Genomic DNA, 26989 nt, shown 5'->3' with positions numbered 1-26989 from the left:
CACACAGTCAGCGAGCTCAAGGTCAGTAAAGCCGCTTGGCTATCTGAGTGAATGCCCACCTTTTTGAAGAAAACTGCACTTCGGAGCAGTACATCTAATGCTACCTTGATGAGTACTACAGTGATCTGGTAGACTGAAATAGAGTTAATGGGGAGCTCCCGACAGAAGACTTCTTATCTTCGCTCCATCCGTTAAGGAGCTCACTGTAACTCTTTCTACATAGAATGACATTAAATACCATTGTTGGGTTAGTCCTTAGTGTATAGCAGGCGCCGGTTGAGCACCATTCTTTGAGCTCGCTTTAGCTACTTTGCTAATATGGTTTTACCGAGCCCCCTCCACCAAACTATGACCCCATAAAATATTATTGGCTTGATTACGGTTTAAATGAGTCAAAACACTACTTTTGGTGAGCGGCCCATCTCTTTCCAATTGCCCTTCCACAATAGTAAACGGCTACCGACGCCTTCTTCACTCTCTCTTCGATGTTTGGCTTTCATAAGAGCTTGCTATCCAGGATAAGCCCCCAGTACTTCACTCTGAGAATAGAGTAACCTCAGCGGTTTTGTATCTTCCAGCTTTTGGTCCACTTGGTAACCACATTTAGACACTCTTGTGTTAGATAGTAAATGATGTTCTGGAATGTTCCTTACCAAAAGAACTAGTACATCGCCAGCATACTCGTAAGCAACCACCAAGCAGCCTCTTTTCTTTAGTTTCTTCAAAAGATCGTTCACCACTAAGATATTTTATCAAAAGAAGAAGTTCTCCATACAGGCACTTGATTCCAATCGCTCAATTTGTATGGCAGCCGTATGCTGTAGTGATCTGGGGGTTGCGACAATAGAGTATTTTCTTAGGTATAAAAAGGACGAAGAAAAATTTCAGATCGATGAAGAGTATTATAGCTTTGGTTCAGTTGAAGTTAACGTTCTTTCTTGTTTCTTTTTATATTTTTTTCGTTGTAGCTGTTGGAGTAGTAGAAAATATTTCTCCAAATAATTTTGGAAAAGCTGCCTAGTTTACAGACCTAAGCCATATATAGATAATGGAAATCCGGGTGCGTTCCGTTTACTTAGAGCCAAATGTAGTAGTATGAACCGTTACTAAACGGTTCTTTACCAATACTTTCAATTAAAGTAATCGAGAAATCTCTAGCATTTCATACTGTCTTTGAGTTATAAAATGACTGACGCGCCGTCATTACTGATTACATCTGACTGCGACAACATACTGAGATTTTAAAGTGATGCATGTACCTACATAATGAGTTTACTGAGCAACTAATGCGCTCGCTTTTAATTAATTATTATTTTCGTATTAGTTTTAAGTGTGTTATAAAAAAGTAAATTGCTTAAAAGAAACCGTCGTTGGCAGTCTTAAGTAAATTACGAATTCTTTATATTGTAGCCTTGGTTGTTTGCCCCAAGAATTAATTTAACCAACATTAAATTTAATAAAATGTCTGCAGGCGACTTTTTGTTGTCTTGTAGAAATTAAGTCCGAACAAAATTACAATTAAAACCTTTAATCATTTGTTAAGCTATAATTTTTAGTTAGTTTTACATGGCTTTAGTACAACCACATAGCAGGTAAATGTCGAAAAGCTGTTCTGTTTTAGTTCCGGATATTAAATTAAAAGCAATTGGCGACGAAAAGAGAAGTGTTGCTATATCACATACATACAAATAATATTTATATATAATATATATATAAATATGAAATTTTTTAAATCTCGCATTGAAAATAATTAGATAGCTACTTCTTTTTTCTAAAGGCAGTTTAATTGACGTTTGTTTTTAATTGTTTTATAATTTCAATTCAATTATGTGCTGATGCTCACCTAAGTTGAACAATTAATCTCACCTTAGCTACTGAATCGACTAATAATTTAATCGAATAAGTACCGCAAATTATTTGCGCATACTTGCAAACCGATAGCATTGTTGCTCCAAAAACGTTCCAAAACATTATCGATAATTATTTTCAACACATAATTGTATGCCTCACACTAATTAATTGTATAAAAAAGCATCCGTAGTTACAAAGAACATATATGATTTATCAAATATAATTGATTAATCAATAATTTTTGTCAGTTTCTTAGCAGAATTATTCAGTGAATGATATTAATGACTATAAAAACTAATTATTACTTTACTAATAGTGGTTTTATGCGAAACTATCAGTCATATGCGCATTTAACGTACATAAATTTTAGTTAAGAAAAAAAAAAAAACACTTAAAGCCGACGTAATTATTAATAATACTTTTAAACATATATTTGTTAATTTAAAATTGAATTGAATCAGCAAATATATGTATTTTCTCAATTATTTCATTTATTGTTGTAGTTATGTTTTTTAGGGAGTAAAGGAAATGTAATAGTACAAAAAATCGAAAAATTTATCGGTTAAAGTGACGATACATCCTTAATATAAAAATCTAAATATAGAATAAAATTGGTCGAGAAAATCTGTAATCCTAACGCCACGTTGAGTCAATTTCGCTATATCCTATATCCGTCTAAATATATGCAAACTACTCTATCAACTTATGACTTACCGACCAGATATTTTGCACACGTCCTTTTCTTCTCAAGAAACTGCAAATTTTGATCCGCCGACATCGAGGAACTATAGCATATATGTAGCTGCCGAACGAACTCAAGCTCTTGTATAAAAAACCTTTTAATTTGACAAAGTATCTTTACCAAAATTTGGCAAATATTACAATTGAAGTCATCGCTATAATCTTCAAAGAAAATATTTAGATCGGTATGTTCACGATATTCGGCATAGCGTATTGTCTAACTTACCACCAGACTAAGTGAAATGATTATTAAAGGGCTATTATACAGATAGAATTTTCAAAAAATCGGTTTTTTTTATTTTCACAGTGCTTAGAAGTACAAGACCAAACTTTAAACGCGGTTTTCTCAAAATGGTGTTTTCAAACTGGGTGACCAACCTTTAGGCAACGATTAGTCTCAAATTATAACACGAGCGTCTTACATATTTTTTTAGTAATTAAACCAAATTTTTCTTACCGATAAATATTTGTTTATAAACAATTTAAGCCCGAAATTTTGGCCAAATTTTGAATTTTTTTTAGAAACCGCCATTTTGTCAAAAATTTATTTTACTTATTCCTTCGATTAATTGCTAGATTTAACATTACTTTAACGAATTCTGTTTGGTTTTTTAATTTCAGAGGATCCAATTCAGAGATATAGTGAACACTGTAAAACATCTTTTTTAAGAGGAGTTCCCGGAGTTGCTCCTTTCCAAATAAATATTTTTATTAATACTAAGTCTTATAATACAGTAAAAGATACCATAACATGAATACAAATTCTTAGAACAATAAATTTAAAAGTGTTCGCAGAAAAAATTTTGGAAAATCTTCTGCTACACTAACAACACTTCTACTACCATAAACAAAAAATAGTTTAAAGAAGCAAGCAAATAACAATAAAGTTGGAATTTTAAATAACTTTACATTTGTATTACATAAATTTACACAAATGTATGCATGTTTACATGTAAATATTATTGAGAACTGATACCACAGTGAGCAGTTAGTCCGCCAATATTTGTTGACATGTTTAAATTATAGCAAGCTGGAATCGGAATCAATAGCAAACTTCTATTACAAAGGAGTAAAAGAAACCCACAAACACAAAAACACACGCACACAAACGTATGCGCATCTTCTTTCGTATACATATATGTGTGTGTGTATGTAGCTGGTGGAATTTGGCTAGCAAAGCATCCGTAAAACAGATTAATTAATGTAAATAGTTTGCTCAACGAATATATTCGCAGGTAAGCACACAAATATATACGAAGCATATCTAAGACGCTCACAAAGAGCGCGATAATGCTCCAAAGCCATACACTAAGAGAGCGCGAGAGCGACTTTCAGTTTCAGATTGTTAACGATCTGTCGCCAACAAAGCTTGGAGCGAATAATTTTCGTTGACTGAATAAGTGGTCTATACCACTCAGTTGTGTTGTTGTTGCTGTTATTTTGTTTAAGTCTCCCAGCAGTGGTATTTTCGGCGCCGTAAACTTGTGGCATGTCAACCGCTGCCGCTGCCGTTGCCGCTGCCGCCGTTGAAGACGATGATGATGATGATGTTGTTTGCGATGATGATGCAGACGTCTGTGCTGTGAGCGCTGCTCACCCACAAAATTCCGGTGTGGCGTATAAAAGGCAGATCTTACGAAAATATTGATACAAACGAAAACAAGTGGTCTGTTTGTACGATCGTGTCATTTAGTTGAAATCAAAAGTATTTTCGCAAAATCAAGAAAAATTTCAAACAAACACAACAACAAGTGAGTTTAAAAAAAATTTCTGTTTTTAATTCGCCCAACACAATTGTGTGCATATGTATATGCAAAAGACTTTGATTAAACGAAAATATTTTAAGATTGATTACTGAGTATTTAATTACAAAAATAACAACAACGAAATCAAACGGATATCAGTGTTTTAGTGCAGCAGATCCGGTAGAGGATCCACACAGTGGTTACATCACAACAGGAGTGCATTCATACATACTTGTATACATATGTATGTGTATAATTGACGAAGGACATGCGATTATGACATTATCGATACGCACACATATAACATATATCTCTGTTTTGTATAGTGAAATTGTTTTTATGGCTTTTGGTGATTTATGACCGTATTCATAGTTGTCGAAATGTTTTATAATTAGCGCTGAAATAATCGTGAGCTTCAAATAAAATTAAATGTGGTTCATAAAATAGTAAAAAACAATATATTTGCATTTATCTATGTATGTATGCATGTGTGGAGATTTTGTTTAGGTGCAGTGTTCCTCGAGCACAATTATTGCAACGTTTCTTTGCTGTGACCTATTAACCATGAATTATTCGATTTAGTTTTGTTTTTGTTTTCGTGTAAAAGTGGTATCAGCGTAAGAAAAATGCAACAACAGTTCATTAAGTGTTGTATGTATGTCCTTGCAGTACAATTTGTTGACAAAAGCGATTTGATTAGAGTTTGAATTGCGAAGCATGCTCAACTCAGGATCTGAAGAAATTTAGTTACTTTCCAAAGTATTAAATATGCATGTGTTTGTATGTATTGCTCAATATGAAAAATATTAAAATATTGTGACCTACAGTATTGAGAATATGTATATATTTTTTTTAATTTTTGTTCCTCGTTCAATAAATCTTTTGTTTTTCAAAGATTTTAGTTCTAATTGGTACTTTCCATGACTTCTATTCAACAAAAACTTTTGCTCTTAAAATCACGATTCGAAGAAAATATGTCTTCAATAAATGTATTCTTCTGCATTTAGTACACCTTTAAACAAAATATTAAAATTCTTACTTGAAAATTGTAGCAAAATAATATTTGAAAATAATTGTAAAAGGGTTTTAAAAATATACAATTTTGTTATTTTCTTGTTATTGTTGTCAATAGGTTTTATTTAACAAAAAAAAAATACAATTTGTTAAAAAAAAATTTTACTTATAAAAATTTACTTTTGAAAATAATAATATAAAATGGTAACGAATTTGGAAACAATTACTACTCTTAACGCCTTGAATTAAAAAAACAAATATTTTATCTATAAAAATTTATTTTTGAAAATAATAAAATGGTAAACATTTATGAATTTTTTTTTTAACCGAAAAAAGGTCTTAACGCGCTGATCTTTAAAATTTGAATATCTAAAAATACAAATATAATTGAAAATTTTTAAAATTGTTTTGATAGACTTACATAAATTTGAAAAAAAAATTGATAGACTTACTTCATAACAAAGAATTAATAATTATTCATATAAAATTTGTTTTTAATATTTCAAATTTGTGTTAAAAACATAATTTTTTAAGAAACCTTTCTTTGTTTTTACATTATTATTCATTTTTGAAAATCTTAACTTTTTAGTAATATTTTTTTTTTATTTTCTGAAGTATAAATTTTTATGTGATAAATTTACAAATTTGTTTTTTTTTTTAATTTTACTTTACATTTTAAAATGTATGTTAAATGTATGATTTAAAACATTTATTAATTTTTATATTTGAAATATTTTTTGAAATTCTTGATTTTTGAATAATACATTTATCTTGAATTTTAATATTTTCAAATTTTTAGATATAGATAAATTTTTAAGGAATACAAATTTTAGCATTCATTATTTTTTTTATTAGTAATCATTTTTGAAATCCTTTATTATTTAATTATTTAAATTAAATTTTTTTTATTTCAAAATTGCTAAGTATATTTATTTATAAATTTTTTATTTTTTTATTTTATGAAAAATGCATTTATTTTGAATTTTTATATATTTTAATTTTTATATATAATTTTGAGTAAAACTTTACATTTTAAAATATTTAATAATTTTTGTTTATACATTTAATTTTTTTAATTATTATTTTTTTAGTAATTTTATAATTTTTTTAAATTTTTAATAACTAAAAGATTAAGACTTTCAAAAACAATCAATAATTTAAAAATTAATAAACGTTTTGCCTTTTTTGATAAGTTTTTAATATTTTAATTATTTTTAAAATATTTATTTTTAACAATGAAAATCCTATAAACATTTGTAAACTAAATTCTTGTGTTATACCATATAGTAATATTTTAAAAATTTCAATAATTTTTGAGATAATGAATTTTTAAATATAAAAAGAACATTTCAAATTTTTTATTAATTTTAAAATTTTTTTTAGTGATGAAAATGTATGAATTTTGTTAACTAATATTTTAAATTATATATTAATAATTAACATTTTAAAATTGCTATAAATTTTTATGTAACAAATTTTTCTCTATTAAAATATGTTCATAATTTTCATGAGGTTAGGTTATGAGCTCGATCATAGCAGGGATCTCACTTGTTACAATTTCCTTTAAAAAATTTATAATTATTATTTAATGAAGAAAACTTCAAACATTTACTAATTTTTACATATTTTAATAATTTTGAAATTCTTAATTTTTGAATAATACATTTATTTAGAAATTTATAAATTAATTTTCGTAGCATACTTTGCGCACACACACACAAAGTGAATGGTTTTATTTATAATAAAATTCCAGCTAATATTTTTCCTATCTGTAAAAAATCGGTAATTTCTATTCTTAGGTAATTTCAAAATAAAACTCAGTAGTCGATGATCTAACATAAATTAAATAAATGTTAAAGACAAAAAGTAAATATATCGTATTTTAAAAGAAAAAAAGCAATGAACTTTCAGTTGTGAATGAGTCAACGTTAAATAAATATTTAAAAATTAAATATTAATAAACCAAGAAACATGCGCATGAGTCAAAAGAACACGCATAGTAGAAAGTCACCAAAGTCGCGGTCAAATACCTAAAAAGGTTAAAAACAACAAATAAGCTTTTGTAATTCTATAAATCCAATAACAAATGTCATATTTGTCCCATTTCCAACTTATTGCTAAAACAAATAAATAAACCAAATTATCTTGCGCTTATAACGGTCTTTACAAAATAAAACCAAATACATATAAACTTATTTATATTAATTTGTTTATATATATATATACTTGTATATATACAATATGGCATAATTGCCTAAATATGTTGTTTTAAATGAAGAGGTTTTCCCTTAAAGCCATTTTAATAGAAATAGAAAGTTGAAATTTTTGCGAAACTGGAATTAAAAAAATTTGAATTCTAATTTAACTCAATAAATCAAACGGCAAAAAATATTAACAAATTGTCATTCGCACACTCACACACGCACACACTCAGCGTGGCTTATAAGTTTGTAGTTGTGTTTGTAGTAGTTGAGTAATATGCTTAATAGTCAAGTGTGTTGTCGTTGTTTTTGCATAATTTGTTGCTAGAATAGCTGCGCATCGTAAACAATATTTGATTCCTACTCATTTTAAATAATCTACATTCAAGCGTAAACATTTTCGAGACAATCACACCAAATGTAGTAATAACTATGGTATTCTCTTTTATTATACACACACAAAAGCACACACACCTGTTTATGCATGGCTATTTTTAAGTTTGACTTAATAAGAAATTTAACACTCTTTTCGCATTTATAAGGTTGTCTGTCCGTCCATTTATCTTATAGTCTGTCGGTTCGTCTGGTCTGTCTGCCCGCTCTGCCTGAATCCAATCTTGTTTTTTGCCAGTTGCTTTGAGATAATGAGGCATTGGTAGAACAGATGATTTATATATACGTATATATATATATATATATTGTGTATTCTTTTTGTGCGCATATATATGTTTGCGTCTGCGTTTGTACTTGTGTGTTTAAGCCAATTAATTGTTTATTGGTGATTATTATTAAAATACTAAAAGTATTCTAGTTGTGGAATTTTTTCCTTTTGTTATAATATTTAAAACCGCACATACATACATACACATACATAAAAACTTCTAACAAATGTAAAAATATAAAAAATACAGTTATATATTTACAAGTATAACAGTGAGTGGCATTTTTTGGTAAAAAATTTAATTTAATTCCAGAATACAATCTAGTTTGGTTGATCTAGTGCTGGTTGTGCTAGATTTTAATGGAATTAAATTGTTTTTAATTAATTTTTGAGTTTTAGTTATTATTGTTAAAATATCATAAATAACGTTTGTGGCTGATAAAGTAGGATAGCACAGGCTGTAATTAGTTTTTAATTATTTCTTTCATAAAATGAGGAAAAGTAACTGATTGCAGGCTTTTTTCACATGAGCTTAAGTATGACTGTGTTTTTGCTTCATTTTGCCGCTTAAAATATATGTAGTTTTGTATTTTAATTTTAATTTAATTATTTGCAAGATTAATGTACATATTTACCGCAATAAAATATTTTTAATTATAATGCAAACATTAAAAAGTTAATAAGCCAATTTGATTATAATAAATGACCACTCAGTTCATTAAAAATTAAAAAAAAAAAAAATAAATAAATATAAACATAAAATAATGAAGACATACCGATGGGTTACGATAATTATGTCATAAAGTTTTTATAAAGTTAATTAACAAAGCATACATTCATCAATTTTATTAGAAATACAAGAAACTTGTGGATTTTTGTTTGAATAAATAAGCAGAGATTTTTTATTATTTTACCCAATTTATTTTTTCCGTTATTTTTTTATTTATTTTATTTTTTTATTGAGCTTTCACTTGTGGATTTTTTTGAAAAAAACTAAAAAAATAAGCAGAAATTTTTATTATGTTTTCGTGTTTTTTTTTTTATTTTTTTATTTTTGTTTTGTTTTTAGAAATACAATAAACTTTTGGATTTTTGTTAAAAAAAATAAAATATAAGTAGAGATTTTTATTGTATTTATTAAATAAAGTTTTTTCGTTATTTTTTATTTATTCAATTATTTTACTTATTTTTTTTTATTGAGCTTTCACTTGTGGTTCAAGAGATTGTACATACTTGAGGTTTAATTTTGAATATGTTCATAGAAATAAATTTCATTGGAAAAAATAACGAATTTAAGGCTGCTTTCTCAACGTCTGGTTACCAGCCATTCTGTCTAGTTAATAGAGTTGTCCGCTTAATATAGCGTCCATTTAATAGAGCTTTCACAATATTTTTTATTTTTATGAATGGTTTTTACTCAGTAGCTTAGGAGTCTATCGCAGACAAACAACGTGACACGTAATTTTATTAATTATTTTTCCCAATCCAATAAATAAATAGTGAGACAAATTAAATATCAAACGTAAATATATCAAAATCGGATGCTATATTTGTTCTAAACTCTAATTTTGGGAGATAGTTAAAATAACGCAGATTTTTCTAACATTTTATTTTTCATTAAGAATAAATTATTACATATTTATTAATTATTAAAAATCTATTAAAACTTTATTAAATGAAAAAATTCTGGCAAAAGGTTGCTAAAATATTAATACACACCCTACTACACATACACATCAGGCGTTATTTCTGATTGATAACGATCAAAATGTTTGGAAATTGTGAAATTCTTGTTTAACACCAGCAACGCTTGACTTTTACAGCGGTGTTCACACCTTATTTGTTACTCCACAGCATGTATGGTTCCTCCTGCCACTTTTAGTAGTTAATCTGTCACTCAATGATGTAGTGGCTGCCAGAAGTGCTCACTCAAAACATAAATAAAAATAATAAAACAAAATTAAGGCATAAAAGAATATAAAAATACAAGAAATCGCGCACACTTGTCTTGTTAAGTGCGTGTGGAATACAGAGCGCTGACAGTTTTAGGCCGCACTTATGTGCTCACCAACGTCCCACTTTTTCCACAAAGCCACTTAATTTGCCCAACTTTCAACTTGCAGACTCACTAACGATCATTTAATCGATATTTCATTGCCAATAGATGAATTGTAGGTACCCCAAACACCTTCCGTTCACTAATCATTATTAATTACACACTCACTCAACTATGCGCCTGAGCTGACTATGCACACAATCACTTACATACATCACAGCGGGTTGGGTGAAAATTAGCTGTGGGGCATTTCGGGTATATTTATTAGCTGAACCATTCAATTAATACTTTGAAAGTAAAAACAAGAGGGAAAAACCCAAAATACTTTAATAATTTATTAACTTTTTGTGCATTTCAAAGACTTTCACGGCACAACTTAATTTCGGTGCGATAACAAATTAATTTGTTTACCTTTTATTTCACTTTCGAAAAAATCTGCTGTAAATTATGGCCTTAGAGATTTCAACACAATTCGCCGCGTTCATTTATCAAATCAACTGCTTAGTCGCTAAATTGAATTTCGATTATCCGGGTTATGTCTAGATCCAGTTTTCATACGGTAGTATATAAATTTAATTAAGGCAATTAATGTAAAATTAATATGATAAGCGAACCGTTACATAACTGTTACAGCAACAGAAAGGGCGCTTGGCGTACGCGTATTTTGTACGTGAATATGCAAATGTGCATAGGTGTTGGAATTTAATAGAGGAACTAATAAAATAAAATAAACAGTTAAAAGCGGCATAAAATTATTTACAACAAAAGCGCACACATACAAACTTTTTGAACCAACAAAAGGTCGTACGCTGCCTAATTGAAACATTTGTTTGCACATTTTTTTAAAAGTTGCCAACTGTTTGAAAATATAATTTACAATCGTATGCAAATAAGGAAATAAATATAATATAAAATTGAATAAATGAATGCTTAATCGCGGAAAATATAATTTTACCAGACTTGCCACCTCACGGAAACGACAAATATGAAAATATTTTACGAAATGAATATTTTACAAAATAAATTTTTTTAAAATATTTTTTTTTTTTCAAAAATTATTTAAAACTTTAATATCAAGTTTTTCTTATTTTAATCAGATGGCAAAATTCCAAAAAATTACTTGGAAAAAATTTATTTTGTAAAATATTAATTTCGTAATATATTTTCCTATTTGATAAATAAAAGTTTTAGTATTTAATTTTTCTTATTTCAATCAGGTGGCGACTTTTGAAAAAAAATATTTTGAAAAAATTATAAATTTTATAATTTTTAAATTTTATAAATTTTGAATACTTCAAAGTTACGTCTAAATTAGTTCCCGAATATGCAAACTTTCAGCTTGTAATAGTTCGGCTTATCGAGGTCGTACTGTACTCTAACACCACAATAGACAATCGCTAAAAGATAAAAGCATATAATTGTTTACCGTTATGTACGAAGTCTTGGATAAATAATTAAGATTCAAACAACTAGTTGTTGTAGCACTAATTTGCATTTTTATGGGTAAATAATAGACCACTTTGAATTTTTAATTGGATTCCAATGTGATCATAGCCTAACATTGTCAAATAATTTAGCTAATATTTTATTTGTTTACTTAAATCTTAACCTTATTTCAAAATGTAGCAAAATATATTTATTTTTCCCATCTTTCTCTCTCTCTCTCTCTTCATTACAGTCTCTGCATTTGTATTTAGTCGCCTTAAATTACTTAACCTAGAAAACTACAATGTTGCGCTGTCAGCATATTTTGCTCGGCCTTGCGGTCACACTGTGTTGTGGCGCCAGCTTCGCACAGTATTCGTCGAATATGTTCCTCAATGGTGAATATCAAAATGGCATTAAGGCGAATCCAAGTAAAACGAACGCAATAAATCCGGCAACAAATATCTTTTTGGAGCATGCAATTATCAGTCGGCAGGCATCACCGTTCCAAGGACCCACATATTTACCACCTGAGGAGATTCTCAAATGCTCCGCTGGCAAACAATGTGTTTTGCAGGGGCAATGCTTGGATGGCTATTTTTCGAATCCATCGTTGAAGGCACAAGTAAGTTATTAGAAAATAATTCAGATACAAATATCGAAAAATAATTTAGATTAAAATATAAAAAAATTATTGAAAAGATAGATTTGATATATATATAGCTATTTATATATCGACAAAACAAAAATTACATCACTCCAAACAAAAAAAGTGTAGAGAGAGAGGTTTTGAAAAAAAAAATTAAAAGGAATCTTACCCTATGTGCAGTGGGGAGCAAATGAGTATAAGTCTGTGCTTCGTGTCTTTATATCTGCATTAGTATAGAAGCAGCAAAAAAGTTTGAAATGCCTTACATGCCTTTAGTTCATGTTCCGAAAAAGTGGTTAGTAATATAAAAAAATAAAATATCGAATTCTAAGAAAAAAATAAATAAAACCAAAACAACTGATATGTACTCAATTTTGCACATTACAGAAACTTTCAGAAAATAGCTTATTTCTAGTATAAATCCTTAACCCTTTATCACACAAAATGCTTTGTACAAAGTTTGGTATACTTTCGACCAATTTCTGTATAAATTCATTTAGAAGGCTATGTCATTATTCTGTACCCCTTGCCAGAGCTCGTCCAGATTCGTTGGGGTTGATCGGTATTGTTCTAACCTTCATTTGACGATTGACCATATATACTTATAAAATTTGATGTAAATGTGCCTTCTTGCGTTCCAAGCACATGGTATTTTTTCTATTTAAAGTATGAAGAAGGCAAAATTGTTTCGAATAAAACAACCTAATTTTCAATCAAAAATTCTCATGTCAAAATATCACATTGTTTTAAAAGGTTAGTAGAATCCATAATTTTTTAAATTTTGTACTATCTGTTGGCTTAAATATAATAATATATACAAAATTTTTTTGTTTTAGTTTTTGTTTTTAATTATCTATCCTGGGCTAAAGACAAATTGATAATTTACTCATCTATTCTGTTCTGGGAGGATGAACGGTATTTTCAACAGAGTTCTATAATCTATTTCCCATATGTTTTATGGTGCTATAACAAGAAATACAACAAAAATAGTCCATATTTGTTTTCAGCTGATCTCAAAAAAGTAATCTACTTATTTGTTTTTGTAATTTGAAAAGGTCGACAGTTTGTTGGTCTAAAATACGCGCTGAAATACAAAAGAACATTTTATAAATTCGTATACAAACAATAGATTTGTATATCCATGCATATAATATACATGTCTAAGGTAGGTGTTTCATATGTTAAAGCAAGCCGTAGGAGGGAAATAGATACTTCAAAAACCACAGAAATCATCTAAAATGCTCACGCCGAACTAAGTTGTTCAAAGGTTACTATTTATAATTTATTTAATTGTTTTTCAAACCAAAAAACATTTAACAAAAAACCAAACTGAATTCCATTAGCATGGCTCATAGTTTTCGGAAGCAAAACAATACTTAAAAATTATAAACAAAAGGGGATAAGCGTGTAGTTATGAAATTCCGTGATTTACGCATTGATTTTTAATCAGAAATTTATTTAAATGCTGCTTTCGCAACAAATCGCAAATGTCTACGTGCGTCGTGTGTGCTGTGTGCGCATACAATTTGATCGGTCACTGGCAAACGAAAGACTTAAGCAACGAACTTGTTCTGTATGCAAACGTCTGCAGCGACTTGTGCACATACTTACATACATTTTAAACATATGCATGCTGCGGTAAATACATATGTTTATATTTATGCATGTAACCAATGTTGTTATTGTTGGTTTTTGTTGTAAAAATTTGAATCTACAAAGAATTCGAAGAAACCCAATTGCCGCACGCTTGTGAACTCGCCAAACGGAGGCATACAAACATCAAAAACAAACACATAAGCAACAACAACAAGGGCGCAAGCGTAATGTAGTAAGCAAATGCATGCATAAATGAGTATATACAAATGTAACTGGTGTGCGCTGCTGAATATTACCCTCGACGAGTGCATATATTTTGAGCAAATACCGCAAACACATGTGAGCAAGCATGTTGGTGGGCATTGTCGTAGGCGCTGATGATGCTTTGTTGCTGTTTTTTTTTTTTGTATTATTTTGTTTCTATATATTTTTTATATATGTACATATAATACTTTATATATTGCTACCTTTTTTGTTTTAGTATTTAATTTGATTTTGTTACGCTGCCACTTATGGGAATTGGCTGCCAAGCTTCAAGTGTGTGTAGAGTCATGGTTTGGCTTTTTGTAGCAGGCAATTTGCCGAGCAAACGAATATAATGTGAACAGGGAAGTTGGCGAGAATTAAACTTGACTTTGTAATGAAGCAATTGCCATTGTTGTTAAAACGTAATTTGCCTTTAAATTATTGCATTTCAAATAAAAAATGTTTATATATATAAATATATAATACAACAACACTAATAAAGCCAACAACACTAAAAATGGCAACAAAACAAGCGTAAAATTACAAAAAAAAAGACAATAAAAGAAGTTCACTTTGATTGCAACGAAGCTATAATACCCTGCATAGGCGTATTTTTTAATGCAATTATGTATATAAATAAATCGCCATGCAACGGTAAACGTTTTGCTAGCTCACTCTAAGCACGTTGTTCGATTTAGATAACCTTCAAGTCGATTTAAGACGAATAAGAAAAGAAAAGAAATTTTTATGAAGATCTTTTAATGATTTGGATCAGTCAATTTGTACGGCAGCAATATGCTATAGTGATCCGATCTGAATAATTTGTTCAGAGAATTTAGCAATATCTTGGAAAGTAATCTGTGTCCAGTTTCGTAAAGATAATTTCTCAAATATGAAAGTTTTCCATATTTGAACTTAATTTGGATTGGTCGATTTGTATGGAAGCTATATGCGATAGTGATCCGATATGAACAATTTATTCAGAAAATGTAGCAATGCCTTGGTAAATAAACTCTGCCAAATTTCGTGTATATATCTTGTCAAGTAAAATACTTTTTGATATAAAGAATTGATTTTGACCGACCGGGTTATATGGCAGCTGTATGCTATAGTGTTCCCATAAGTGGCAGCTCCTTGGAGTAAAAAGGACATGTGCAAAATTTGAGAACGATATCTCAAAAACTAACAAAACCCACATAGACCAACATGCCAAAATCGAAAACTTCATAATGCCTCCCACATTTCTTTCTGTGTTGTTACAAAACTTGTGACAAACTTAATGTACACTGTTGAAGGTATAAAAATAAAATAATATATCAAATGAACAGCACCCCACCAGCACCAAAAGTGGGGGTTGTTAAGCGCAAGCAATGCCTTAAGAAAATGCCAAAGTGTTGTATTTTGTATTTTGCAATTTCATTGCTAATTCCAACTGTGTGTTGTATCTGATTCACACGTTTAATTTGTGCGAAACACATTATTAGACGCTTACACAGTCGGCACTGTGAGAAATTCAATTCATTTGGCTTTTGTCTACTGCAATTGTGTTCCAATTCATGCATTAGGAAATGCCCACAGCCCACGCCATGCGGATCACAAGCCACGGCTGCTGCTGCTGCTGCTGCGAGCGCTTGCCAAGCCGTTTCTAATGCAATAGAAATTTATTTGTGCGATTCTGTTGCCACTCAAGCTTTTTTAATGGTCTATGACGAATGTTGAGAAATTTCTAAACCCACTATAAGGTTTTGCATATGCATATATCTCTCAACCGCAGTCCGTCTCTACAATATGAGAATTATGTAGATGTAAAGAAAAAAAAGATTTTGAATTCAATTCTCAGCGCATTTTAGCTCGTGTCAAATTCAGGTTTTCTCATCACTCAATTTTTTTGCCGCTGAAGGTCCAAAGTATAAAAATTCATATTTGATTTGGATCATCCGGCTCATAGGAAATCCGGAATGTGATTTGGGGTTTTCCTTTAAGACATTTCGTGTTTTTGGTATTATTTTTAACAATAAACAGTGATTTGTTGCCAAGAAAGCAAAGACAGAAGACACGCAATTGTCGTGATTGTTGCGGTTTACAAAAGAGCTGACATTTTTTAAGAATTGAATAGAAATTAAAATTTTTGTTTTGTGTGCTGAAGGAGTTTTTTTCTTTTTCCCCTTTTGTATGTTGTTGCGAACTACTGAAAGAAATCAAATGCTGGCAAAGCAGTTTTAACAATTGTTAATTTACTTCAGTTGTTAACACAGCCGAGTTTCACACCCAAATCACTCAGCTGTTGTGGTTTAAGACTAGGATTAAGACGTCTTCTAGGAAAAATTAAAAGTTTTCAGTTTTATCATTTCAATGCTTATTAGATAATGAAGATAATGAATAATAAAGAATATGCAATTTCTAGCTCATCTAGGTTTGTAAAATATATTTTAACAATGTAAGTTCCAATTATTGAGGCTAGAATTGGAACTCTCAAAAATATTAAGAGTTCCCACAAAAATTTTGAAAAATTTAAGGTTAGAATATAATTTTTAAGCAGAAGGAGTTCAACTGATAGATGTTAGCTAATAAATGATCTAACATATTACATCATAAGACCTCAATATTTAAAATCTATAATTTTGAGATTAAGATCTTACTTTTGACTGAGGTTAGAATATACATTATCTAATATATTAAGACCAGCCTTCAAAACCTATAATTTGAGATTGAATTATGATTTTTCAGGAAAGCAAGTGTTAACTAATTGATATCAGAAATTTGATTTTCTAAGTTCTCAAGTTTGAAAGCTGAAAATTAATCAACCAAAATTATAATTTGACTTTTAAGAAATTTTAAGTTAATTTATTGAGATTATCAGCCATATTCTATGGCTAATTTGGATTTTTAAACCAATGTTCAAAATTTGTGGCAAAAATAAGTTTCTTTCAGATCATAATATCAATTCTCTTTAAGCTAAAAGTTTTGAAAATTAATTATTTTAGGTAAGAATTTTAATTTTCAGAAACTCGAAGTTAATTTATTGAGGTTAAAGCCTAGATGATATAGCTTATTTGCATCTTACATTACCAATTTTATGGGAGAATACATATTTTTTTTAACAAATCAAGTCTAACTGTTAGAATCTGAATCCTGTAACAAATTAAGCTTTAGGCCCCTGAAAATACAAATTTGAGTCGGAAATATGATTTTTCAAGAAAACTGTTTTGAATTTTTGAAGTTAGGATAATAACTTTTATTAGCTTAATGGAAGTTAATGCTTTGGTTGCATGTTGAAGTAGAAAATTTGCTGCATTTCCTAACAAAAACATTTATTCGAAAAAAACTGCAAGCATTACAGCAACTATTTATATATTTGTTTCTTTAAGTGGATTTTTGCGGTTTTGTAGCTTTTTTTCTTATACAATTACTATCTCAAGGTCATTCAAATAAACGTCTATTTCAATGATGACCTTAATTGACCTTCTGCAAGAAGCAAATTCACCCTGAATGCCAGTGCTTAGTCACAATATTTAAATTGACCGCTCAACACAATGTCAAATACTGTTTCAACGTGCCCACAAGATTGCACTTATAATCAGGTGTCAGTAGTTATGACACTCAACACACGAATTTCCACTTCATATTCAAAGATTTATGTAAAATGTGTGGCTTCCGCTTAAATGGAGCTGCCAACTCACGCATTTTCATTTTACTAACGACCTCATTTCAGCGACCTGTTCATTTGACGTCATTTATGCTGACGTGACCTCAACAGAATTTAGTAAATCACACTTTTAAACAATAAAATGAATGGTGCAGCCGCACCTGTCCTTGGTGGTGATGATGGTTTTTCTTGCACAAAGCAGAGTACTTAATTAACTGTTTTTATTTCTCACTAAAAATTTGAGATAATGTAGGTTTTCGACGTGATTTCAATAGGAAAAATAAATTGTTCGCCACTTTAGTTTTAACACGTAATAAATTACGTTTGAAACCAGGAAACTAGCAGCGTCTACTGCATATTTGCTATCGAAGCTGTTCAAACTCCTTTGAGGCACTTCAAACGCTGAATTATTGTAATTACTTTGATTTTTATTGAAAGGTAGTTCACCTATTGCTTATGCTACTATATTTCAATGGCACTTAACCTCATATTTCGGTGGCAGAAAACGTGATCACTTCAATTTGAATGAGGCGCGCTTAAAACTCAAGAAAAGTAGAAATAAAATTGTATGCCTTTTCGCTATTTTCCTTTGTTTTGTTTCGCCAGTAAATATAGCGATGAGCACATGTATTTTCAAGGTCGTATAATTAGTGTCCGTTTGTAATACCATATTTGTTGTAAACAATAACAGGATTTGGCAAAATATAAATAGTTTAGAACTATTAAAATTCCGTTTCGTTTGCAGTTAGTCACCGAGATAGCGCGCTCTAGTGGCATACTGCCAAAAATCTACCCCAAACATATGCCTAATGCATAATAATTACTAAAACAATACTTTTTTCTAATGAATACAAACGCTAGCTGTCATGCCGGACGTGTTTTCATTTTTTCTGATTTTTTTTTTTTAATAAACATTTCGTATTACATCATAAATTAATAACGTATTAGAGAGCTAATCGTTCATTACCTCATAGTTGTATTACCAGTATCTCTTCTCGACCGCGTGTAGCTAACGCTGTTGCTGGTTGTTGCCGTTGTTGCTGGTCAAAAACTGGATGGTAACATACTCTATTAAGTCAGTGAGGCGTAGGTTCTAGCAAATAAATATTTTAATTAGCATTAGAGATTGGAGATTTCAAAAGTCATAAATCATCAAGTCTACTATCTACCTAGAACTTGTTGCTTGTTGTCTGCTAATCGGCAGTTGTCTCGAACGCTACGCGTATAATCACAAGTGGACATTTTGTCTGTCAAGCGCTTGTCAAGCGACAAAGCACGGCATAAACTTGATGATATCGCAAAGCTTAGAATGATACCAAATTTGAAGCGTCAGAACAACAGTTAAGCCGACATTTGAGAGAGCCGAAAATGCGTGAAAATATAACACAACGCATGTGTGTGTTGTTGTATTGTTGCTTATGTGCAATTAATATGTCTGAACAGCATTAGTTTTACGCTTATAGTAGTAGCGTTGCCTAATTTTTAGAATATGCGCACATGATCGATTCTATTGACGAATATAACTAGTCGCTCATTTTATTTTAGAAGTTTGCATAAATTTCGAGTTTTCACTGGTGAACGAGTAGCCAGCGAAAGAGAGTGCTGACTCAATTTAGTAAATAACCGGTTCAATTATTTTGATTAATCACACGTCTTCCTTAGTAATAAAGCAACACTAATCATAATTTAAATAAATTTTTATCAAAAATTTTAAATTGGCATTTAATGCTATTATATTCATCCCTAAAACTCAATATCAAAAACAAAAAAAAAACAAAGAATTTAGTTAATCAAAAACTTAATTAATAAATATGAAAACAATTTAGTGAAAGAATAATATGCTTTTCAAACAGGCGCTTAATTTAGTCAATTAATAATTTATGTTTATAGATACCCTGTAAACGAATAATTTATTGACTAAATTGATAGAACATACATACCTATATGCAAATTTGATTAGCCACCGAGCTATGCCCCAAGGTTCTATAATGTATAGCATATTATTAGTTATTGTTAGAAAACTTGTACCTATGAAGAATATTTTCGGTGCAGCCGAAGTTTACGTTTATTTTGTTTTAAAATCTTTTTTACAATGTCAAGTATTTAGACTAAATTTAAAGTAATTTCCAGCATGCTTTTGTAATCACGAAACTTTATTGTGTCAGTTATTGATTATAATGATGGATAATATTTTGTGATTTTTCTACAAAAATGAACAGAAGTCTCATATTTATTTTGACGATTATCCAAAATAAAAAAGTTATGAAAAACACATGTTTATTTAGAAAAATTTCCCTGAAAGTTATAGATCCAAACAATACACTTATATATCAATACTTTCACGTCCATTGATAGTATTTTATAATTTTACTCTAATTGAACTAATTTGTGGAAGATCATTTTTGTGACATATTTTAACCTTTTAACTTTTCTGCATATGTGACCTGGTCTACGGAAAGGGGACTTAGGTGTCAAAAAATCAATTTTTCACTTTTTAGTAGATTCGGATGTTGAGTTGAGTTGTTTATTTTTAACATTTTTTTTTCAAAAAAAAATTTTTTCGCACGTTAGCTCTCTTTTCATAGACCAGGTCACATATATGTTTTTGGCGCTTCCCCAAACAGATGTACCACAAAATCATATGAAAAGGTTATAACTGAAACATATTACCTTATATAACATATTGTTAATTCCTGTTCCGAATCTTTGGTTAAACCAAGTCACAAAATTCGACTTATCTACAATTTTAAACTGAATAAGTACTTTCACAGCTCACCCAAATTGGTGCTAAAAATATCAATTATAAATATAATAAAATTTTAATAAGCTTGTTCCCACGCTTTTCCGACTTTACTAAGCATTAATTACAAGTTTTCTCACAGATAATTGTTAATGGAAAATGATATGAAAATACTTTCTAATAAAAACAAGCATTTTATAATTATTATTGCCATAAAAATATAAACAATACATATAAGCAGCAGATAACATGTGAATTTTATATCGTAAAGTACATAAAAGTCACGAGCGATGAAAATTGAACATTTAAATATTTATGTATATGTAAATATGAGTGCATCAGCTTAATAATTACAAATTCATTCTCCTAATTTTCACTCTACTATTTATTGAAATTTAATATTGTAACTTAAATTTCATATTTTAACTACAGTAAAAATCTCTCAAGATAATTATGTGCTATATAGTATCGTATATTTATATATATTGGCTAGTCGAAAAAGTCTTTTCGTATTTCTAATCAAACTTCAACTTATTTTTTTATATTTATAATAATAAATAAATAAACAAATATGTACCACTTTTTACCATATTTCCGCTATAGACATTATTCCATCAGTGTAAATCGAAATTTCGAAATTTCCAGATTAGTGGCTTGCGTTGCATTCTTCCCTTTTTTATACAAAAATTTCAAAATATAGCGGATTTCTTCATTTTTTTTCTAGTTAGCCGCAATTATATTAAACGTTTTTTTGAGAAAATGGCGAGAACATATTTCCTACAAATCTTCTTTAGAGAAATTGTCACCTCTACTCTCAACTGCACTCATAAATGAAGGGTGATTCCGTTCGTGGTTTTCTACTTTTCAAAGCGGGACTGTTCGCAAGACTTTACACTTTACGTATCCCCACAGGAAAAGCTTTAACTGTGTGATATCACATGAGTTTGGTAGCCATAAACGTGAAATTGTTTGCTTACCGAAGTGTTCTCTCAATAAATCCATTGATTGATTGTGGGAAGTGGCGCGGGTTTCTTCTGAAAATGGCAGCTCTTGAATCTTTTCAGATTTCTCTTCCTCCCAAATGCGCCGTTTTTGCTTGTTTACATATCCATTGAGCCAGAAATGGGCCTCATCGCTGAACAAAAATTTGACTTTAAAACGTAGGATTTTTTTGGAACTTTTCAAGAGTCCATGGGGAGAAGCGATTTCACTTGGGAAGATCGAGCGGCTTCAGTTCTTTCATAAGCTATAGTTTGTACGCTATCAATTTAAGATCTCGACGTAAAATGCGCCAAGTCCATACATACATACATATGTACGTCAGTCCGAGTTGGTGCGAACGGCGCCGAATCGACTCTCCACAGTCTTCGTGGACACTCTCAGCTACGGCTGCGATATTTTCTTCACTGCGTGATGGACGTGGTCTATTCGATTGAATATTATTCAATAATGAATGCTGGTTCTCAAGATGGGTGATGGTGTTGCGAATAGTATGCTCAATAGTCCATTTATGTTGATCATAAGTTGAGCGAAGCGCATTGTGTACAGAACGTGTAAACGTTGTCAGCCGTAAGTCTTTCTACGATGAAACAATAGTGAACAAAAGCAACATGACAACTTGACACGACTCAAGCGTGATCTGTCAAAAAAGGCTATTGAAAAAACACATCTACATGGATCCCACGTTAATTTTGTTCAGAGAAATTGGCAATTCCTCCGAGAGCTATACTCTCAGAGCAATTCTGTGTAGAGAAATTGACTTATACATATATATCAACACTCCCATTTCTTATTCATATGTATAAACTTTTTGTGCCTAAATTTTGGTTGAAGACTAATAATTTCTGTACAGCACATGTAAAATATTCCTAAATTAATTTTAAAAAGTTCAAGTTTAGAAAAAAATATCCACGTTTAAAAAAACATCACGAAAAAAGATAATATACCCATAACATATCTCTCGAAACACTCTAGATTTCAAGTATATAATTTTTTTTTAGTTCAAAACAATTGTCAAAATTGTCTTCAATCCATATTAATCATAAGTTTACATGCCAACAAGTGGTATAACATGACTTGTGCACCTTCACACGCTTACACGCGTAACTTTGACACTAAATATGAGCGCTGTCAAATGTATTTAGGCGTGCAACTGTGAATTTAGCGGTATTTAATCATATAAGCCATAATAAATTAAAAACCACGGGCCTTACGGACAACTCATTTAAAATGTAAACAAAAAGTCAAGAGTACGTGTGTGTGTAACAGTGTGAGTGTCAGTGGTCGAATCGATCATACAATAAATCAAAAAGCAATTAGAGTTATGACTTCGATTATTTGCAGACGAAATATGTAAATGCAAATGTTTTATTGTAAATACATACAAATCACAAGAGGGATTAAATTAATATTTTCGTCGCCGCATGCAATTTATCGCTGGCGCTGTGGATATCTCATTTGATTTGCTGCAGATAAATTTGTATCGATTTAACAAGAAAATTGGAAAATTAAAAGCATCATACCTATCATGCATATACATATGTACATATACAATATATATGCATATAGATCGATAAATATTTATACGAGTATATGCTGATGCATTTAAATCTTTATGCAATACAATTATATAATATACCGTATATATGTACATACATATATATGAGTCTAGTCTGCACACCGGCATCCTGAGGCATGTCATCGCGCTTTAATAGCATTTTTAGAATAAAGAAGCAATAGCTTTTTCTAAAAATCTGACATGTGCCAACACCAATGGCAATTGCCCATTAATCGTTGCTCATTCAATTACACTAGCAGCAACATTTCTGGTCACAAGCTGCTGTACAAAATAGTTTTCTGGGGTCAATGTGATTGTGGTAACTTATTTACATAACTTGTCAAATATGTAGATGCACAAATGGTAAAGTGATGAACTCAAAAGTGAAAATGGCAGTACCAAGTTAAAATAGGACTAATGCGAAAAGCAACTAGTTTGGAAATAGAATTTTTGGTCTGAATATGAACTAAAAGCGACTAGTCTTGTACTTCTTTGTAGTAAACTTCCTAAGCAACAATAGGCGCCTTTCACCCGTAATAAAATACATTTTGGTATATTTATAATTTTATTTTCTTTATTTCTCTTTGCCGGCAATGTGTCTTAGCCTACGGTAAAAATTTGTTGAAAGCAAAAAAGAACACAGTAGCTTGAAACGCATTTTAAACAAAAGTTAAAATAACAAAAATGATATCAAAAATAATTTACAGGCGATTTGAGGTCGGGAAGAGAAGGTTGAATTTTTAAGCATTTAAAACGATCTATCTCGAGTTCCGGCAAAACTACGAAGTTATATGGCAAAGTTGTAGGTAATGAAGGGATCTACAACTCTGGGATTAACAAATTTTTCACATAACCTCAAAATCTATATGAAAATTTCAAATATCCCAAGCCTGTGGTTTTTTTCTTTGTATAAAAAAAAATTTCTTTGACGAAATTTAAAGAAAAGTTAACTGCTTATGTCTCAAATACAATGTTTTATTAAAAATATTAAGAAAAGAAACGTTACTTTATTTTAAAATTGAAAAATAACTTAATTTTCAATAAAAAAAATACACGACATATTATCAGTTTTTTTTTTTTAAAGTCAGTTGATCCTATGTCTTTTTAATCTCTACTTTCTGTATTCTAACTTCTTGGTTTAAGTTGAAGTAGTCTACTTTTGACCAAAGTATTACCATTGACAACATCATATAGAATATATAAAAACAATTATTTTGCATGGCAGAAGGCTTGTTGACCAAATAGTTGCACGAGCGCTTCATATTAGCTGTACGATACCTTACAGTTAGCTCATTTTATTACTGGGTTAATATAAACAATTTCATCCAACCAACTATTTGAAATAGGATATATGCATTTATAGAGACATACATACATTTTTTTAAGGCGGGTCTTTTTTGTTACATATTTATAAAATTTGTATACTCTTGCAACCTATTGCTACAGAGTATTAAGTATAGTTTTTAATAAATCGTTCTAGTTGTAAAGGCGGGTATTCAAGTATTATATAAAGTAAATTAAACTTTTTAATAAATGAAATTTATTTACTAAATTTAATATATCTATTATTAATATTAAAAATATAAATAAAATTTTTAGCTTATAAATGTGAAGCATACTAAAGCATACTAAGCGTTGAGATGATTAGTTGATTGGTTTTAAAGGGAGACGGCTTACAAGCAATCATTCGGTATATTGTCCACCCAAGTCGTAACCAATTAAGCCTTATTCAGTCACTCTGTGGATTTGATAAAATACCTTTTCTTTCTACTCAAGTTGACCAATGCTCTTTAAGGTGTTATATACAGTTAGAAAGCGAAAAAAACGATTATTTTCTGAGGAAACTTTTAAATTTATTGATCCAAAAACTTTTACACAAATTATGGTATCTTTTATCTGTACTTTAGGACTTAGAATTAGGAAAAATATTTATTTGGAAAGGAACTACAGCTGATCTCCGGGAGCTCTCCTCAAACAAGGCGTTTTGCGGTGATCACTGTGCTCTGAAATTAAAAAACCAAACAGATTTCGTTAAAGTAATGTTAAAACTAGTAAAGCAAATCGAAAAAATCAGCAAAATAAATGTTTTTGACAAAATTGCGATTTCTAAAAAAAAACGATTTTCGAGCAAAATTTCGGCCTTAAATTGTTAAAAAAAAAATATTTATCGGTGAGAAAAAATATTTAAAAAGCTCGTGTTAAAATTTGAGACTAATCGATTTAGCCGTTTTCGAGTAATGTTGGTCACCGACTTTGAAAACACTAATTTGAGGAAAATGCATTTAAAGTTTGGCCTTGTGCTTCCAAGTACTCTGAAACGCCTTTACGAGTATATATGCCCAGGAACGATATAAAATTTACTTTGTGTATTAAATATATGTATGTACGTTAAGAAAATAAAATAAAAATATACATTTTTGACCAAAATTCTAACTAAATATATATTTATAACCCCTTACGTTCGAATATTGGGATCCATGGAAAATATCCCTATGTCCTACAATCATATTTAGTTCGCTATTAGCATAGGTTAACAATTTTAATAAGCAGTAGTTAATTGATGTTTGAATTTTGAGCTATTTTATTAAAAATTCACTGTGTGTCGGAAAATTTATAAGATGGTTATGCATTTTCATGAGAGCTCTTACTGCCTTCTATTAAATTCAACTCCATAAAACCGCATCGAAGACGCCTAAATACACAACAAAATTTAATTATATTGTGACATCGAACACTTGGTAGCTTACTTTTATAACATTTTTTGTATTTTACATTTGACCCACCCTAATGCGCATATAATTTTATAATAAATTTACTTCCACACGTATTTAAATGCTTAGCAATCGTTTGCCAAATGCCTTGCAACTTGCAGCTATGCAGATGCAAATGCTTAAGCAACATTTTGCAGCATATCTGACAGCGGTAATTTGTGCATATACAAATATGTATTTGCAAAAACAAAGAACTAAGCGACGAAGTAATAAGTAAATGCCATTTTTGTGTTGGAGACCTCGCAGCGCTAGATAAAGAATCAACAAGAGCGATTTTTATGCCTCAAGGCAGTGTTTCGCACACAGGGTGTTATTGATTTGTGCATAGAATAGTTATTTCAAGCGTTTATGTGATCAAAGTGGGAAGATTGATGAAAGGAAATTTTTCTACTATATTAATGCTGACAGATTTATGAAATATACATATGCTTATATATAATACATATACATATTTGGAACCACATATGTAAATTTGAACTACATAAATCAACAGAGTGTTTTCTTATTCCTTAGCTAGTCTAGGCAGTCTAGAGATGCCGTTTAAACGTGTTAAAACGAACATTTATGTTTTACTCAAGTAAGTCAAGTCAGCTTTCCTGATTGTTTTGCAAATGCTGTAAGCTTCCTCGTCAATATTTTCCTCTACAATTCAAGCTTATACATATGTATGTGTACTTATGTATGTAAAGTCTGTAAAGTATTAATTTCCTCAAGATAGCCATTACTTCGAACTCCAATCGTTAAGTATACAAACATAATTGTCTACAAATTTTGCAAAATTATGATGCTATATAAATATGTATTTGTGGACAGCGCGCAAACATTTCATAATCAAAACTTGTAAATTAGTTTTCTGGAAATTTTATTTTTCCACAGACTGCAAGAAAAGAAGAAGCTATCAAGTATATTTTAAAGCCTTTTGGTAATTTGAAGAGGCGCTACTAACTTACAAACAAACACACTTAAGTGCTTATGAGTTTTGCCAAATTCACCATCGGACAATGAAAAAAAAATTGTTTTTGAATTTTAGCATCACGGTGGCAAAGCTATAAAATTTCCGCACATTTTCATTAATGCAAGCCAGAATACT

At 30.1% G+C, this 26989-nt stretch overlaps 1 protein-coding gene across 2 annotated transcripts in view; it reads left to right on the top strand.

Moving 5' to 3' along the window:
• Window positions 1–26989, top strand: part of LOC105228901 (inactive serine protease scarface) — a 68587-nt gene that overhangs the window by 22671 nt on the left and 18927 nt on the right. Inside the window, exons 1-2 of one of the 2 annotated variants that reach the window (XM_011208906.4) lie at window positions 4193–4343; window positions 11948–12319. In XM_011208906.4, coding sequence (XP_011207208.2) covers window positions 11999–12319 — 321 coding nt within the window. In that variant the 5' untranslated portion in view covers window positions 4193–4343; window positions 11948–11998. Of the gene's footprint in view, window positions 1–4192; window positions 4344–11947; window positions 12320–26989 lie in introns of those variants that run through there. The other variant, XM_019991315.3, reaches the window with a different exon arrangement.

The sequence above is a fragment of the Bactrocera dorsalis genome, chromosome 3 (genome assembly GCF_023373825.1).
Source record: "Bactrocera dorsalis isolate Fly_Bdor chromosome 3, ASM2337382v1, whole genome shotgun sequence".
Taxonomy (NCBI): Eukaryota; Metazoa; Arthropoda; class Insecta; order Diptera; family Tephritidae; genus Bactrocera; species Bactrocera dorsalis.
Note: the sequence above shows the minus strand (reverse complement) of the source record. Positions and strands in the feature narration are given on the sequence as shown.